The sequence below is a fragment of the Sciurus vulgaris genome, assembly GCF_902686455.1.
Source record: "Sciurus vulgaris genome assembly, chromosome: 1".
Classification (NCBI taxonomy): Eukaryota; Metazoa; Chordata; class Mammalia; order Rodentia; family Sciuridae; genus Sciurus; species Sciurus vulgaris.
In genome coordinates this window covers 6,112,705-6,129,273 of record NC_136461.1, presented here as the reverse complement: position 1 = coordinate 6,129,273, position 16,569 = coordinate 6,112,705, and the positions used below count along the sequence as shown (strand labels likewise).

Here is a 16,569-nt window from a genome sequence, read left to right as displayed (position 1 = left end):
TTTTTAATCAGAAAAGATTGTAGTGAGAATACGATGGATCGATCGGCTCTTGGAACCTTTGTTTCTGGTTTTTATTTGTGTATATGTGGGAGAACTGGCTTGCGACGCCCAGTGTCCTTCTGTATATTCTCGCTGAGTTTAGTCACCAACGCTTGAGAAACAAGCTCACCTGCATCCCGCTACCTGAGGCCTGGGGACGGTAACAGCCTCCAGCACTCAGTGCCTCCCCTTTACCCACACACGCGCTGCCGAGCCGCCCGAGGCCTCTCACCGAACACCGTGGAGCTGTTTGCAAGACCTACCTCCTGCCTCCCCACCCAGGCTGCCCAGGCTCCACGCAGAGGCTCTCCAGGTCCGCATCGTTAACCAGTGTGCTTCCCAGGGCCAGCCCAGCGGAGGGCGCGGGGATGGGCATCTCCGGAGCTGTCCCCAGGGAGCCTCAGCTGCCTCCTCTGGTCCCAGGCCCAGCATGGCCTTTCTTCTTTGAAGTGCAGAATTAGGGACAGAGGAACAGTGGAATTAGGACAGATCTGGCTGTTGTCAGCACACCCCTCAGATGGAGCTCAGCGACCCAGCAGAGACGTCCAGAAGCCTGGCGTTAGCGGGCAACGGCGAAGAATTACAGGCTGGGGAGAGAAAGACAGGTTTCCTGACTAGATAAGTCACTTCAGGAAGAGTGGGGCCGAGGCAAACCCCACTGGGTACTTCCGTCTCCCAGAGAGCACCGAGAGGGACAGTCCCTGCCGCGCAGCCCTCCTGTCTCAGTGGTGTTTCCTGCCAGGTGCCACCTTCCAAAAACACGATCCCAGACGCTGTCGGCCGGGAGCAGGTCCAGTTTATTTTCCACTGACCACAGACAATTCAGAATTGATTCTTAGAGAAACAGAGAACAGGCTCCAATAGGAAGTGAATCACGATTAAAACTCCCGACCTTCACTCTTAAGGATGACCTTAGGGCAGTGCCTCTCAAACTATTTGGCCTCAGAACTTCTTTGCATTTTAAAATTATAAAGGACTCCATGGTAAGAATTACAACCAGCTGGGGATGTAGCTCAGTCGGTAGAGTGCTCACCTCGCATGCACAAGGCCCTGGGTTCGATCCCCGGCACCGCAAAAAAAAAATTACAACCAAGTCATTTGGTGGTGCATGTCTGTAACTCCAGCTACCCGAGGGACTGAGGTGGTTGGATCTCAAGGCCAGCATGGGAGACAGTGTCTCGAAATTTAAAAGAAAGGAGTTGGGATCTAGCTCCGTGGTAGAGTGCTTGTCCAGCATGCCCAAGGTCCTGGGGTCAAATCCCAGACTGCAACCAAGAAATGTATGAATTCATTTTTAAAAATAATAGGCCTATTACATACTTTAGTTAGAAACAATTGTATATTTCAAGGCCAAAAAGAGTGGCATTGTTTTACATTTTTGCAAATCTCTTCAACATGTGGCTTAATGAGAAGACAGCTGGATTCTCAAACCTGCCTGTATTCGGTGGGTTGTGACATCACATGGCAGGTAGTTTCTGGAAAACCCCACCGTATGCTCACGGGGGAACAGGAGTGAAAGGGTTAATGACATCTCAGGATTCTCATGAGACTAGCGGGTCTCACAGGCCCCCACGGCAGCCTCGGGAACCCGGGTCCTCCAGTCAGACTTGGAGAACACCAGCAGATTGCATGAGCCCTTTCTCTAGGCTCCTGAAGGTCATGAAGGTCAGTGAACAGCGTCTGAAGCTGCGTGCCATGCAGACCAGCTCAAAACCATCCCTACTGGCATGAGAATGAGCCACTCGGAAAATGAAGCGCTGGGTCCGCCAAGGGAGGCGTCAGGGCACCAGGATGGGGCACAGGGGCTTGCTGCCGTCCCCTTCTTGGCCAAGAAACCCTAGGCTCGCGCGGGCTCCAGGGTTTACTCTTCGAAAGCCACGGGCTTTAAACCCATCGCGCTGCCAGCTGGGAGAGCGCAGTGCAGGGTGTGGAAGGCAAGTCCAGGCTGCTTTCCACCAACGTGAAGGTGATCCTGCCTCTTCACAGGTGTCCTGGGATTGGGCTCTCTCTCTCTCTTTTTTTTTTTTTTTTTTTGGTACTAAACCACATCCCCAGCTTACCCCCTTTTTTAAAAAAAAATTCTTTATTTTGAGACAAGGTCTCACTAAGTCACTTAGGGCCTCACCAATTTGCTGAAGCTGGCCTTGACCTTGCCATCCTCCTTCCTTGGCCTCCTGAATTGCTGAGATTACAGGCGTGCTCCTGGGTTCTCCTTTTATATCCTTAAACAAGCTAAGAAGTGCTTGCCATTAAAAAGCAGCCTCAAGGGCCCATTGGGTGCTCGGGGTCAAGGACCACGCTGGCATGTGGGGCCTTTGCCTTCCTTTGCATATTGTGTGCACCATGTCTGGGGGTGTTGCTTTAAAAATGCTCCCTCTTTGCTCTGAAAATGGGAAAGAGGTTTTGTCAACAATCTCTTTTGAGGTGTCCTTGGGCAGATGTCCTTTCAAAGGAAGACAACTTGGGTGCCTTCCTACCTCAGTATTACCAAATACCCTCCTGTCATCAGCAACTCTAACCTCCCCTTACCCCAAGCCTCAGACCTTGGTGTCTGCCTGTGTGCTGCAGCCTCCCTCTAATGCCTAATGATTCTGAGCCTCAGCTTGGCCCAGGACACCTGGACTTGGACCCCTCTTAAGAGGCAGGTGCTCCTGGTTGGGAGCGTCTCTGGCCTGATTTCTTTCCTTAGAGTTTAGGGGGCTAAGAATGCAAAGAGGTGGCCGCTTTCTCGTGGCCAGTTTGAGGACGTTTGGGGCCAGAAGCTCCGATGGCTGAGCAGGAGGAGCTCTGCAGACAGCCCGGCCTGCCGGCTGACGGCTCCTGATGGCTTTTTTGCCTCCCAGGTGTGTCTTCCAATGTGGTCCCTATGTACTTAGGGGAGCTGGCCCCTAAAAACCTGCGGGGGGCTCTGGGGGTGGTGCCCCAGCTCTTCATCACCATCGGCATCCTCGTAGCCCAGCTTTTTGGTCTTCGGAGTGTCCTCGCCAATGAGGAAGGTGAGTCGGGACCCCAGACCCCTGCTTCCCCCAGCCTCCCCTGCTGCCAGGCCCCGCTCAGGACGAGAAGCCTCTGCAGGCTGGCCTTTCCTCTCTGGTGGACCTGCTGTCCTCGGGACCCTCCTCTGCCCTGAGACCATGCTGCTGGTGTGCTGTTTGTTCCACCGCAGTCCCTGAACAAGTGCGGGTGACGGCTTCCCCTCGGGAGATGGGCAGGGTGCCCTTGGCCTGCTCAGAGGCTGTCCACACGGGCCGGGGCCGCCCTGACAGCCAGCAGTGCGCTCATAGCTGGTCTTGCTTTCACACCACCTGGTCTTGCTTTCACACCACCCGCTCTCTTTGTCTTGGGTCTTGAACTTCTGAAAGGAAAACCAGCCTTAATCCTCACACCAGGCAAAACGGAGTGCTTACCAGGGGCGGTGTGCCGAGGCCTCTAGGGTAACGTTCCTTCCTCCAGTCGCCCCAGGGGGTTCGTGCTGTGGTTATACCCATCTTAGATGCAGAACCTGAGGCTCAGAGAGACTGGATAGCTTGCCCAAGGTCTCTGAGGACACAGACCCAGGAGCACAGGCCTAGCTTGGTGTTGAACCGCCACACCCCCTGCCTTCCGTCACTCCTGCGTGCATTCAGGGCTCCTACGCTGAGGTGCCACACCCTCCTTAGGAGGTGGGACCCAACTGAATGAACTAGGTTCCTGTCCCCAGGAGCTCCCGACCAGCCAGACTCAGAGCAATGTGAAGGATGTGTCCTGCACAGGAAGGAGGGATGGCTTCTGCCCAGGGGAGAGGGGCCTCAGAGACCTGGCCTAGGGGACAGTAGGACAGTGTTCCAGACCAGGGCAGAAGAGACAGGAGTATAAAAATTGTGTCTTTGGGGAACTGCAAATGTTGTGGTGTGTGTCGTACCCCAGCCCTTCGACTTCCCTGTGGACAGGGCGGACAGAGGGCGGCACTCAGCCTTCCCACCTTAGAATTTCTAGCACGATTCCTGGCACATAACAGGTACTCGAAAAGGGGAAGACCAAGAGACGATAGGGTGGGAGAAGATGCTAGAAGATGCACAGGAAGAGGGTAGCCACTGTGTCAGGCTGCAAAGAAGTCGAGAGAGGGCAAGATGGAGAAAGAGGGTCTGGATTTGTAGTTGGGGATCTTCGGCAACCTAGGAGAATCTCAGTTTGTGGGGCCGGGAGATGGGCTCGGAGGCCAGGTGGCAGTGGCCTGCATGGGAGGTACGAAGTCAGCCTTTGCCACACACCTAACAGTAGGGGATGGTCAGAGGATCCAGGAACAGCCAGGCCCTTGGGTTCTGGATGATGGTCTGGCCTAGGGAGAGATGGTCAGGGCAGAACTTGAACTTGACATTGAATGGCATTCGTTTTCTGGACAAAGTAGGAGGTCAGGTTTCTTGTCAGGAACCCTGGGGTTGCAGGCTAAGGAGAAGGTTCTGAGATTGACGTGTGACTCGAGAAAGATCATGTCTCAACGAGGGTGTTCCTGGTCTTTTTCTTCTCAATTCAGTAGCTGAAGTCTACTATAAGAGACCAGTGGTAAACCATCAAGTGGTTATAGCCTTAAATTGGATGAAAAATCTGTCAGCCACGTGGCTAAGATCAGCAGCTTCAACTTAGCTCCCAAATAATCGTGTGACTGGGGGCGGGGGGCCCACACTCTGCAAGCCTCAGTGTTTCCGTGGGTAGTCGGGCTGGTCCTGGAACCTCAGGATGCTGAGAGGAGACAGTGAGCTAACCCAGGACAGGAAACTAGACCAGTACCTGACACGCAGATGCCCATTATGGTCACCTGCTGCCAGCCCAGGGGAAAAGTATCCCTCAGAGAAGGACCCGAGCTGCTCACTTACTTATGCGAGCATTTTTTGTGCAATGGCATGAACAATAAGGGGAGAAAACAAAATCAAAGGAGAAATGAATGAAAATAGAAATCAAATCAATCAAATAGAAACCAAGCCCCCAATGAGAACCGCATCAGCCCCCAGGCCTGCTGGGCCCCTCGGTCAGTCCTGCCCGCAGGGAGCCCCTGTGTGCTGACCCTGCAGTCACACCCTTGCCCACGGCTCCCGTTTCCCCATCGTGGCTACCCACGGGATTGACTTCACCTGCTTCCGAACTGGATGTGAGGACATCACGTTGTGTAGATGTTTGCACTGGTCTGGTGTTTGGGATGTTCACGTGGGGGCTGGCTTTGTTTTCCACGTGGTATCAAATTCATTTTATGACCCTACCACCGCCTGCGCATCCACTCTGAGGGGCTGTTACAGGTCTTCCAGGTGTTATTTCCATAACCAGTGCTGCTCTGGCCATCCCGATGGTCAGTCCCTGTGGCCTGGGCACAAGCTTCTCCATGCACATGCCTGGGCACGGGCTGGCTAGGTCAGTGGAGTGGGCCCGGCTTCCCCGGCTCCTGCTAAGTGTCCTCTGAGGGACGCCATGTGGGGGCATGGTGACACATGGAGACACCCATCCACCTGTGCTCTCCCTGGCACAGACCTTCTCCTCCTCCCATCGGGTAGGTGCGCAGTGGCCACTGTAACTTAGCCGCCCTGGAAGTGCCCTCTGAGCATCTGCTGAGAAAGCCTGCCTGTGCGGGGCTGTGTCCCCCAGGGCGCGGGGGCAGAGCGCCTGGCAGGGGGGCAGGCGGGCCTCTGACAGGGCCGCCCCCTTGCAGGCTGGCCGGTCCTCCTGGCGCTGACCGGTGTCCCCGCAGCGCTGCAAGTCCTGCTGCTCCCCTTCTTCCCCGAGAGCCCCCGGTACCTGCTGATTCAGAAGAAAAATGAAGACGCTGCCAGAAAAGGTAACGTGCTCCCGGGGGAGGTGGTGGCCCGGCCACGCCCCGCGCCGGCCCGACGCCCTCTGCTCTCCCTCCGCAGCCCTGCGCAGGCTGCGCGGCTGGGACGACGTGGGCCAGGAGGTAGAGGAGATCCGGCGGGAGGACGAGGCGGAGCGCGCCCAGGGCTTCATCTCGGTGTGGAAGCTGTTCCGCCTGAAGTCCCTGCGCTGGCAGCTCATCTCCATCATCGTCCTCATGGCCGGCCAGCAGCTGTCCGGCGTGAACGCGGTAGAGGCACCCGCGGGTGGCAGGGCCGGGGCGCAGGCCGCCTGCGTGCAGGTCCCTGAGGCCCGCGCCTGGCTCCCTTCCAGATCTACTACTACGCAGACCAGATCTACCTCGACGCCGGCGTGAAGGCCAATGACGTCCAGTACGTGACGGCCGGCACCGGGGCCGTCAACGTGGTCATGACCTTCTGCACTGTGAGTGCCCCGGGGAGCTGAGGCCCCATTGGCCACCGAGGACGGAGGGACACCTGGAGAGCATCCCTCCCAACGGAGGAGGGAGCCGGGACCTGAGGTGCCATCACACCCCTTGAGTCCTTCTGCCCAGCCTCTGAGCTCTCCAGCTGCAGGGGAGCCGCTCCCAGATCCGGAGGATGGAGGTCCAAACCCCGTGGCTCCAGAAGCACCCAATGTCGTGTGGCTCTGCTCCAACTCCTACACTGGGGACCCGGAGCTGTACGGGGCCACAACATGGCAGAAACAGGGGCCCCTGACTGGGCATCATGGTGGCCCCGCAAGAGCCCATGGATCACGGCTCTCCGCCATCTCTAGACCGGGCCAGGCCTCTATGCAGGCAGAATCTCAAGGGTAGACAGCCAGGCCCCAGTGCCCCAGGCAGCGCTCCCCTGGCCACACCAGGGCACAAGCTTATCCAGTGTGCACATGGTGGGCACATGGCCAGCCTGGCCCCTCAGGAGAGGGAGTGAGGGATGGCGAGGCTCTCCCACAATGGCAGCTCCACTCGAGCATGCTGCCAGACGTGAGGGCACCCAGATGCCAGCTCCCAAGCCCACTTCTTCCCTCCTCCAAATCCTCCTCCAGGTGTTGGTGGTGGAGCTCTGGGGCAGGAAGCTGCTACTCCTCCTCGGCTTCTCCACCTGCGTCCTGGCCTGCACTGTGCTGACGGTGGCTCTGGCGCTGCAGGTAAGCCAGGGTCCTGAGCTGTGCTGGGCCCGATTAGTATTGAGAGGACATGTCATAAGGACAAGGCACAAAAGTGAATTTCTTTTGGCAAATATGGTCCACTGGACATCTGGGGACGGGACCTCATGTGCCCCACCAGCAGTCCACAGCCCCCTCTGCTGATGCTCCAGAGCTCAACAGAGTGGCACTGCGGAATGAGTGCCATCCCTGCACCTGGGCAGAGTGGTTCCAGTCCCCCAGTTCCCTGTCCCAGGTAGTCTTTGCTTTGCCAGGTACTAATCAGCTCCTTTTCCTCCCCACAGGACACCGCCCCCTGGCTGCCCTATATCAGCATTGCCTGCGTCATCATCTATGTCATAGGACACGCCCTCGGGCCCAGTATGTGCCCTGGAGGTGGCCTCCTGGTTTCAGTGCCCGGGTCCTGCACTATCTGCCCAGAAACTTCTGGCTTAAGCTTCCGAGAGGCCCAGGGAGGGCTCCTGTCCTCCTCCTCTTGCTGGAGGCTCTGGCGAGGCACAATTCAAATGAAAACAGCAACCTGTGCTCCTTACATGGGCCGGGGCACTCTCGCAGGATGTCACCCATTGTGCCAGACATCCTTGTGACCTGCCATTTGAGAGAGCCCATGTCCTAGAGATACCCTGCTGCCCCTGGAGCCAGGTGCCCAGGTCCCCAGCACCTCCAGGGCTTGAGGGCCCTTTGTGGTCCGCTCTGCCCTCAGGGCTGACAGCCCTGCTTCTGTCCCCCAGGTCCCATCCCCGCGCTGCTCATCACCGAGATCTTCCTGCAGTCCTCCAGGCCGGCTGCCTTCATGATCGGGGGCAGTGTCCACTGGCTCTCCAACTTCACCGTGGGCTTGATCTTCCCCTTCATTCAAGTGAGTGGGACCCGGGCCCCAGCACCACCACACGGCGACAGTGGAGCGAGGCCCTGGCTCAGCCTCCTCTGCCGCTCCCCACAGGTGGGCCTCGGCCCCTACAGCTTCATCATCTTTGCCACCATATGCCTCCTCACCGTCATCTACACCTTCCTGGTTATCCCCGAGACCAAGTCCAAGACCTTCGTAGAGATCAATCAGATCTTCGCCAACTTGAACAAGGTGCCAGGAGTCCACCCGGAGAAGGAGGAACTGAAAACCTTCCCGTCTGCCCCAGAGAAGCAGCAGTGAAGACGAGGCTGTGGAGAAGTCCGCGTGGGGCCTCCTCCCGGGACACTCCCCTGACCTGTTCGCCTGTGACATCCGGAAGTGGCACGAGTCTGGCGTGGAAGGCAGGTCTCACGGCTGACCTCCCCACGTGGCGGGACAGTCCAGGGGGCCTCCGTGCTGTTCTCCCATCTGGTCACCCTCCCAGCCCCGTGTCAGCACGCCGCCGTTCCTCACCTGCTGGACTAGCTGCTGCGGGGCTCTTGGTGATGCTGCTTTTTGTAGTTACTACAGGGCCAGATGGGACACTGTCGGTGTCCACTGACACTAACTGTCAGTGACACTAACTCTCCTCTGCGGCCCCCCAAGAACCTCCTGGGGCCACCAGCATCTGTGGAAAGCTGAGTTCATCCTCTGATCCGACCCTTTTCCTGACTTGGAAAGTGTGGTGTCAAGAATAATGATGTAGAGAAGACTGGAGAAGGGTCCCTGGGGAGACATTAGCTGAGTTCAGACTACTAACCCTGAATTATATTGCTAGTGGAAATGGAATTGCTTCTGTATATTCAATAAAATGGGTCTGAGAACTTTCCACCAAGGTGCACCCAATTCTCTGCAAGCAGCGCAGGGCAGAGGGCTGCTCCCTGTTCCCATGGGCTGCACTGGGGGTCAGCCCCCAAGTGGAGGGGCCTGGAGTGAGAAAGCATGAAAAGCTTCTCTACTGAAAGAAGAGCAAAATGAGGTGCTGAACTTAAGGTTGGGAAAGGCACATCATCCCCCAGTGCATGGTGAATACTGAGCGGCCTGAAGGAGGACAGCAGGAATGGGGATGGGGAGGAGCAGGTACCCTACACCAATATGGCAGCACTGGGGACTTTTCTTAGAGATGTGACTAAAGGGGTGTGTGTGTGTGTGTTTGTGTGTGTGTGTGTGTGTGTGTCTGCCTGCAAAGAGGGTATGTACAAAAACACAGAGGAAAACTTGCACTGTAGGAAGGCAGGCATGGATGGCCTGAGGCATGATGTGACATCTGGAATAAGGGTGGCAGAGATTAGGGATGCTGGGCACAGCAGTGGGAGATAAGAGAAGCTTTTGTGGGTGTGAAATGGGGGTTCCACTGGCAATGAGTCAAACAACAGGGAAGCACAGTGAGACCCAGAGAAAGTACAGAGCACATGGTGGTGGTTGAACCATCCTTGACCTGCAGCAGGGCTCTGCCATCCCAACCAAGTGAGAGCCAGCCACAGATGGAGCCTTGGCACCGAGGCATGGTGAGTGAGGTCTGAGCCAGGGCTGGAGGGCCTGTGGCACTGTTGGGAACTCTCCTTCAGGCAGCCCAGGAGGTTCATGATCCTGCATACCTACCCTCCAGGTTCAGACCTCGGCTCTGCCACTTAGTATTTGTGCAGCGGGACCAGTCACTTAAGCTATCCTGTACGTCAGCTGAAAATTAATTAATAAATTAATTATTAATTAATTATTAATTAGTTAATAAAATTAACTAATAATAAATGTCTCACATCATGATGGCAAAACCAGACCTGGTTGTAAAATGATATTATAAAAGCCTTATGGTAAAAAAGCCAATGCCTGGGGGCTGGAATTGTAGCTCGGCGGTGGAGCAATAGAGCACTTGCCACAAGGCACTGGGTTCAATTCTCAGCACCACGTATAAATAAATAAAATAAAGGTCCATCTACAACTAAAAAAAAATATTAAAAAAAAAAACAATGCCTGGGCTGGTGTTGTGGAGCGCTTGCCTCACATGTGTGAGCACTGGTTGATTAGCAGCACCACATATCAATAAATGAATAAAATAAAGGTCCAGCAACAATGGACCTTTAGTTTAAAAAATATATATATTTTAAAAAATGCCAGGGAAAGAGTCCATTCCCTCCCCTCTGTCAGCCTTTCTCCAGGAAGCCTGATGAACCCTGGGTCCCTACCTTTTGGGAGCTGGAAGGCAGGTTTTAGGAGATGATGTAATTTTTGGATCAGGGCTTAGAATTTGGACCCACCAGAGTGAAATAGTTTGCAGTTCTCCTCTCTGAGTGCTGCTGGCTGCTTCATGACCCGTCTGCTTCCCACAACAACATGGCTATTGTGAGAATCGAATGACTTTATATGTAGAGTGTTCAGATCTATGCTATGTATTACCCTTGGGTATTTTTAAGTACTTGGGAGTGAGCATTGTTTTTTTTTTTTTTTTTTAAAGGCATTTTGCTATCTAGGAAGGATGTATTAGGGATTGAACTCAGGGCCTTTAGCATGCTAGGCAGATGCTCTATCACGGGCTACACCCCAGTCCTTTTCAATTTTTATTTTCAGACAGAGTCTCACTAAGTTGCTGAGGCTGGCCTCAAATTTGTGATCTTCGTGCCTCAGCCTCCTGAGTAGCTGGGATTATAAACACACACCACCACGCCCAGCAGGATGAAATCTTGAGGACAAATAAACTCTTTAGTAAAATTCTTCGAGTGCCCGCCATCCATCCCTACCATGGCGGAAGCACTTCGTAAGTGCATGGCAGGTATAGAAGTCCTATCGCTGTAGCAGTGGGCAAGGGCAGAAAAAAATGAAAGGGCGTCTAGAACAATCCACGTGGCAATAGATCAGACTGGGAGGCTCTGATGTGAATTCATGTGCAATTTAACAAGACAGTTACACAGGGAAAGATCTAGAGATCCGAGTACCCACAGGGGTTAGTGAAATACAGAAAGAGGGGAGGGGAGGGGTCTGGGAGCAGAGAAGGGAGATAGGAAATTAGGAAAGACAATCAGGATGTCACCAGTGGGAGAAGACGGAGTGCGAAGCCCTCCAGCCTAGGGGAACTCCCAGTAATTTATTCTGGAAGCGAAGCCTGGAAGCCCGGATCTGTGTCAGATCCCAGGAGTCCTGGGGCCACTCTGAGTCTGAACTTAATCATACAATAATCCCAGTGTGCCTGGCAGAGAAGCAGTGGGGGTCCAGCAAAGCTAGCCATGGTCCGGCTGAATGTAAAGGATACCCCAAGAGCCAACCAGTGAGATTTGGGAGCCATTCAAAGGAGTCCGGTGTCCCCGCCATGTTTATAACATGGGTCAATGGGGAAGGGTTCCAAGAGCTGGGAGGCAGGTTTTAGGAGAAGATGATGTCATTTTTGAACAGGTCTGGGATGGAGGAGCTCACGGGACATGCAGACGATGTCTAGAAGAAAGTTGACTGTGGAGTTCAAGAGAGAACCACGCCAACTTGTTAGCAGCTACTGTGTGTCAGGCACTGTTCCAGGTCCCAGGGCTACAGCGAAGAGGAGAGCCTTGTCGTGGAGAAAAACAATCTCATAACAGGCGAAGGTGGAGAACTTCTATTTTTCAGGGAGAAGGGCCCTCTGCCTAAAGGGCGGGAGCCAGCCCCAAGAGAGACGTGGATGCAAAAGTCCTGGGGAAGGGGAGGGTGGGTCAGGGCTCAGGAAGTGAGGAGGCAGGTGGTACAGGAGCAGAAAGGAAGTGGTCACAGGAAGGAGGTGCTATCCCAGCCTGTGGGCCACCAGGAGGACTGGAGGTTTTACTCTGTGATGGGAGGCCACTGGCTGATGTGCAATCTAGAGAATCACCCCAGCTGTCCTGGAGAGGAGATGGGGGAGCCCTCGAGGAACCAGGTGTGCAGAGGCTAGGTTAAAGCCCCCATTTGTGTAAGACTGCGGGGTGTGCAGCGGAGAGGGCAAAGCGGGAGGTGGAACGCCGTCCCATGAGGGATACGTCAGAGCCCTGGAAGAAAACCCAGCAGTCAGCCCTGCTGTCCTCTGTGACCAGACAGGAGTCTCCCTCAGAACCAGGGGGAGCCCCGAGTGCAGGCAGGGTAGACAGGCAGGGCTGAGATCCTCGGTGCGCTGTCCCCGCCTCCTCCCTGGCTGCCCTGCTTGACTGTTTCACCACTTAGGAGCACACACCTGAAGAACTTCAGATGAAAAATGCCCTCATACCCGAGGTTCAGAGACTGCTGTTTCTTACTGATGAGGACACAATTGGAAACGTTTGGAGCCACTAGTGGCCACATTGGCTACAGAGAAAAGCAAAGACCAGATGATGCTTGGGGACCATCAGAATGGAAATGTGTGTGAATGGCCGAGTCTTGGCAGGATGGTTTTCACTGGTGACGGGGGTTGTTAAGAGAGAGGGATCAGCCAGTAGCAGTGGTGCATGCCTGTTATCCCAGTGACTCCAGAGGCTGAGGCAGGTGGACGGCAAGTTCAAGGCCAGCCTGAGCAACTTAGAGAGGGCCTGTCTTAAACTAAAAGGTGAAAAGGTCTGGACATGCATCTTGCGGTGTAGAGCACCCCTGGGCTTAATTCCCAGTACCGCTAAAAATAGAAAGAAAAGATCGAGTGCTCATCTACTATCAAAGTGAGAAAAGGACCTTTTAGAAGAAAGGCATTTTGCTATCTAGGAAGGATGTAGTCGCAGATTAAATGTCATTCCTTTACGTTGGAGGGATTTTCCTTTGTGCAGCCTGAGGACAGTGTGTCGCTCACCACAGGGAGGGGACATCAGGGCGGTGGCTATTTCCTTTCTGGAAGGACCTGTGGGATGAGACCTGGTGTGGTGCAGCATTAGCAAGACAGTCATGTCATCCCCATGCCATCTCCTATGCCACCACCGGCACCGAGCGAGGAAGCAGAGCTGGCTGGCATCCTGACCCCCCACCTGCGCAGCCAGGAGACTGGTTTCTCTCACCCACACAAGTTCCTCTTCCTCCCCCGCCATCAACTGGCACTGCGCCTGCCATCCCACATGCTGCTCAGCCCCGGGACACACAAGTGATGCCCCCCTGGCATCGACCCGTGACCCGGAAGATAAACGCAGTGGCCTCCAGAAGCTGTGCCAGAGCACTCAGGAAAGCCCAGCCAGGCTTCCTGCTCTTGCTGGCTGCCTCCCTCTGTGGAGGCAGGAAGTACTTTGAGTTGTGCTGAGTGGGCTCTCGAACACAAAGTCAAGGCACCTGCCTGACAGCATGGTTCTGTGCACATAGGGTTTTCTTTTAACCTTAAAGGAAAAATTGCAGAACCCACCCGCCCACTCCGAGCAGCAGAGGCAAGCCAGGGCTCTGCCACCCTGCAGCGCATGGCAGGGCTTGGGCCCTGCTGGACATGTCATATGCCCGCCACTCCCTGGACGTCCAGGGCTCCGCCACCCCCCAAGCCACGCAGAAGCTGGTGGTGACTTGGCTGAGCCCAACTTCTGTGAGCCGACAGCCTGCCCCGGGACTGCCCAGAGCCCACTTGTTGGCATTAACGCCTCTGATGTCACCTATGCAGCTGGCCGCTATGCCCCATGGGCGAAGCTCCCACTTTGACATAGGTTTCGAGGGCATTGTGAGGTGGTAGCCTTGGGCCTCTCTGCCAGTGTCACACACTCAGTGGGCCAGGCTGTGGCTTACGTGATGCCGGGTTCCTCTGCAGAGTGCAGGGTTGTGCCAGCCAGCATTGCCACTCCAGTGCCCTCGGTGAAAGCCGGTATCTCTCCCTGCTGGTAGGTGGCACCACCGCATATATCCGCTTGAAAGAGCTGGGAGAACTGTCAGAAGGGAAGGAAGTTTGGGTGACAGCTGCAGCTGGGGGGACGGGCCAGTTTGCTGTGCATCTTTCAAAGAAGGCAAAGTGCCATGTAATTGGAATCTGCTCTTCTGATGGAAAGTCGCTTTTCTGAGATCTGTGGGGTGTGATCGTCCTCTCAACTACAGGACGGAGCCCGTGGGAACCGTCCTGAAGCAGCAGTGTCTGGAGGGCGCCGATGTGGTCCAGAAATCTGTTGGGGAGCCATGTTTGACTTGGCCGTAGATGCCTTGGCTACCAGTGGGCGCTTGATAGTAATTGGGTTCATCTCTGGCTACCAAAGTCCCACTGGCCTCTCGCCTGTGAAAGCAGCAACACTGCCCGCCGAGCTGCTGAAGAAGTCTGCCAGCGTCCAGGCTTCTTCCTCAACCGTTACCTCTCCAAGTACCAGGCGGCCACGAGGCACTTGCTCAAGCTGCATGCCAGTGGGGTCCTGGTCTGTGAGGCTGACCTGGGAGACCTGTCCCCAGAGGGCAGGTTTACTGCCTGGACTCTGTCTTCCAGGATGTCAATTATATACTTGGGGGAAAATGCTGGAAAATTTGTAGTTGAATTACCTCATTCGGTCAACAGGAAGCTGTAAAAACAGAACAATGACATAAATCAAAGGAGAAAGAAAATGAGCACTTTATGCCTGAGAATTACTCAAATCAAGTTATTTTTAGATTGTGATGGATGTATTTTTTAAAACAAAAATAATGTGTTAATGAATCTCTCCCTCCATCCCTCCCTCTCTCCCCTTCTCCCTCCCTCTCTCACCCTCCCTCCCTCCCTCCTCCCCCTCCTCCCTTATAAAAAAACGTGCCAGTAAAAGTTCCTTCCATACTAAGAGGTTAAAACAAAAAAAGTCTATCTTTTAATCTCCGGATCATTGAAGCATCAGTTCAAGCTGACCGTGCTTCTTTGATGCTTTGCTTCTGGGATGTGGGAGTTTCTGCTCTTTTCTTTTCAATTCAAGCTTGCATTAAAACAACCACACGTTCTTCTTCATCCAAGCATGTCTCTGTGTGTCGCAGTAGGGGTGCTGAGTCAGCCCGTCCACCATGTTGCCAGAGGTCAAGCCTATGCTCTAGCTTCTGGTAGCTGGGTTTGACCTTCGGGGTTCACAGCCACTGACTCTGAGCTAATGGATGACCTGCAACTGCCCACTGATATTAGGTATCACTGCTATAGGCCCTTTGGTGCTGGGACTAGGGTTTTCGATTCCCAAGGAAATATTTGCCTCCTAGTAGAAGTTCTTAACGTGGAATTCAGGGGGTTAATGACCTTCTAAAGTTCATGCAAAAGTTTCTGTGTATGTACCTTCTTTCTCAGGAAAGTAGACATAGTTTTCTTTAGACCCCCCCAAAGGGATTTGTGACTCTCACACGTTCCGGGGTTCTTAATGGTGAGGATCCCTTTTCTAGAGAGGCAGCCAGAGGAGGGAAAAAGAAGCAGCAACCAACAGAGTCCCTTTCCTCTGAATGACTCTCCAGAGGGTGATCAGCTGGCCACCAAGAACCATCTGAAGGAGAAGGGAAAGCAGTCGTGATTTGTTGGCACAGAAACACAAGTGTAATCCACAGTACGAGTCATCTATAGGGCAGGAGAAGCTTTAGGAAGTGAGATAGAAACGTCGTGCTATAGTAGAAATAAAGCGGAGTCTAGATTCAATTTCTGTTTGGGGAATCTGTCTTTGTTACTAGCCATCTAGTGATTTTAGGAAATTCCCAATCTTCCCAGGCTGCTTTTTTATTACTGGTAAAGTGTTTTTGTAAATAAAGTTTTATTGAAACACATGAAATAGAAGACACAGAGACAAACCCACATAAATATCAGACAAAGGTGTCAAAAACATACAGCGGAGAAAAGATAGCCTCTTTAACAAATGTTGCTGGGAAAACTGGAAACCCATATGTAACAAAATGAAATTAGACCCCTATCTCTGGGTTGGGGCTGGGGCTCAGTGGTACAGCACTTGCCTCACATGTATAAGGCACTGGGTTCAATCCTCAGCACCACATAAAAATAAATAAATAAAGATATTGTGTCCATCTACAACTAAAAAATATTTTTTTTAAAAAAACCCTATCTCTTGCCCTATAGGATATTCAACTCAAAGTGGATCACTAGAACAGAGAGCCTGCATCTAATAGAAGAAAAAGTAGACCCAAATCTTCATCATGTCAACTTAGGACCTGACTTCCTTAATAAGACTCCTAAAACCCAAGAAGAAATATCAAGAATCAATAAATGGATGGATCCAAACTAAAAAGCTTCTCAGTGAAGGAAGCAATCAATAATGTGAAGAGAGAGCCTACAGAATGGGAAAAAATCTTTACCACATGCACCTCACATAGAACAGTAATCTCCAGGATACATAAAGAACTCAAAAAACTTAACACCAAAAACCAAATAACCCAATCAATAAATGGACCAAGGAATTCAACAGACACTTTACAGAAGAAATACAGTCAGTCAACAAATATTTTTTTAAAATGTTCAACATCTCTAGTAATTAGAGGAATGCAAATCAAAACTAAGATTTCATCTCACTCCAGTCAGAATGACAATCATCAAGAATACAAGCAACAATAAAACTCGGCAAGGATGTGGGGAAAAAGGTACACTCATACATTGTTGGTGGGACTGCAGATTGGTGCAACCACTCTGGAAAGCAGTATGAAGGTTCCTCAGAAAACTTGGAATGAAACCACCATTTGACCCAACTATCCCAATCCTCGGTTTATACCCAAAGGACTTAAAATCGGCATATTACAATAACACAGGCACATTGATGTTTACAGCAGCTCAGTCACAATAGCTAAAC

The 16,569-nt window shown here is 53.2% G+C and overlaps 1 protein-coding gene and 1 pseudogene across 2 annotated transcripts in view; both read left to right on the top strand.

Moving 5' to 3' along the window:
* SLC2A5 (solute carrier family 2 member 5) overlaps positions 1-8,470 on the top strand; it is a 36,741-nt gene extending 28,271 nt beyond the window's left edge. Inside the window, exons 6-13 of the mRNA XM_079134118.1 lie at positions 2,883-3,035; positions 5,717-5,842; positions 5,919-6,106; positions 6,190-6,300; positions 6,925-7,026; positions 7,329-7,404; positions 7,776-7,903; positions 7,988-8,470. Of these exons, the coding sequence (XP_078990244.1) occupies positions 2,883-3,035; positions 5,717-5,842; positions 5,919-6,106; positions 6,190-6,300; positions 6,925-7,026; positions 7,329-7,404; positions 7,776-7,903; positions 7,988-8,194 (1,091 nt within the window). The 3' untranslated portion in view covers positions 8,195-8,470. The remainder of the gene's footprint in view (positions 1-2,882; positions 3,036-5,716; positions 5,843-5,918; positions 6,107-6,189; positions 6,301-6,924; positions 7,027-7,328; positions 7,405-7,775; positions 7,904-7,987) is intronic.
* A 5,031-nt stretch (positions 8,471-13,501) lies between these two features.
* On the top strand, positions 13,502-14,490 carry LOC306638457 (prostaglandin reductase 3-like; annotated as a pseudogene). The gene has a single exon. The product of its transcript is annotated as a prostaglandin reductase 3-like (transcript).
* Positions 14,491-16,569: the final 2,079 nt, after the last annotated feature.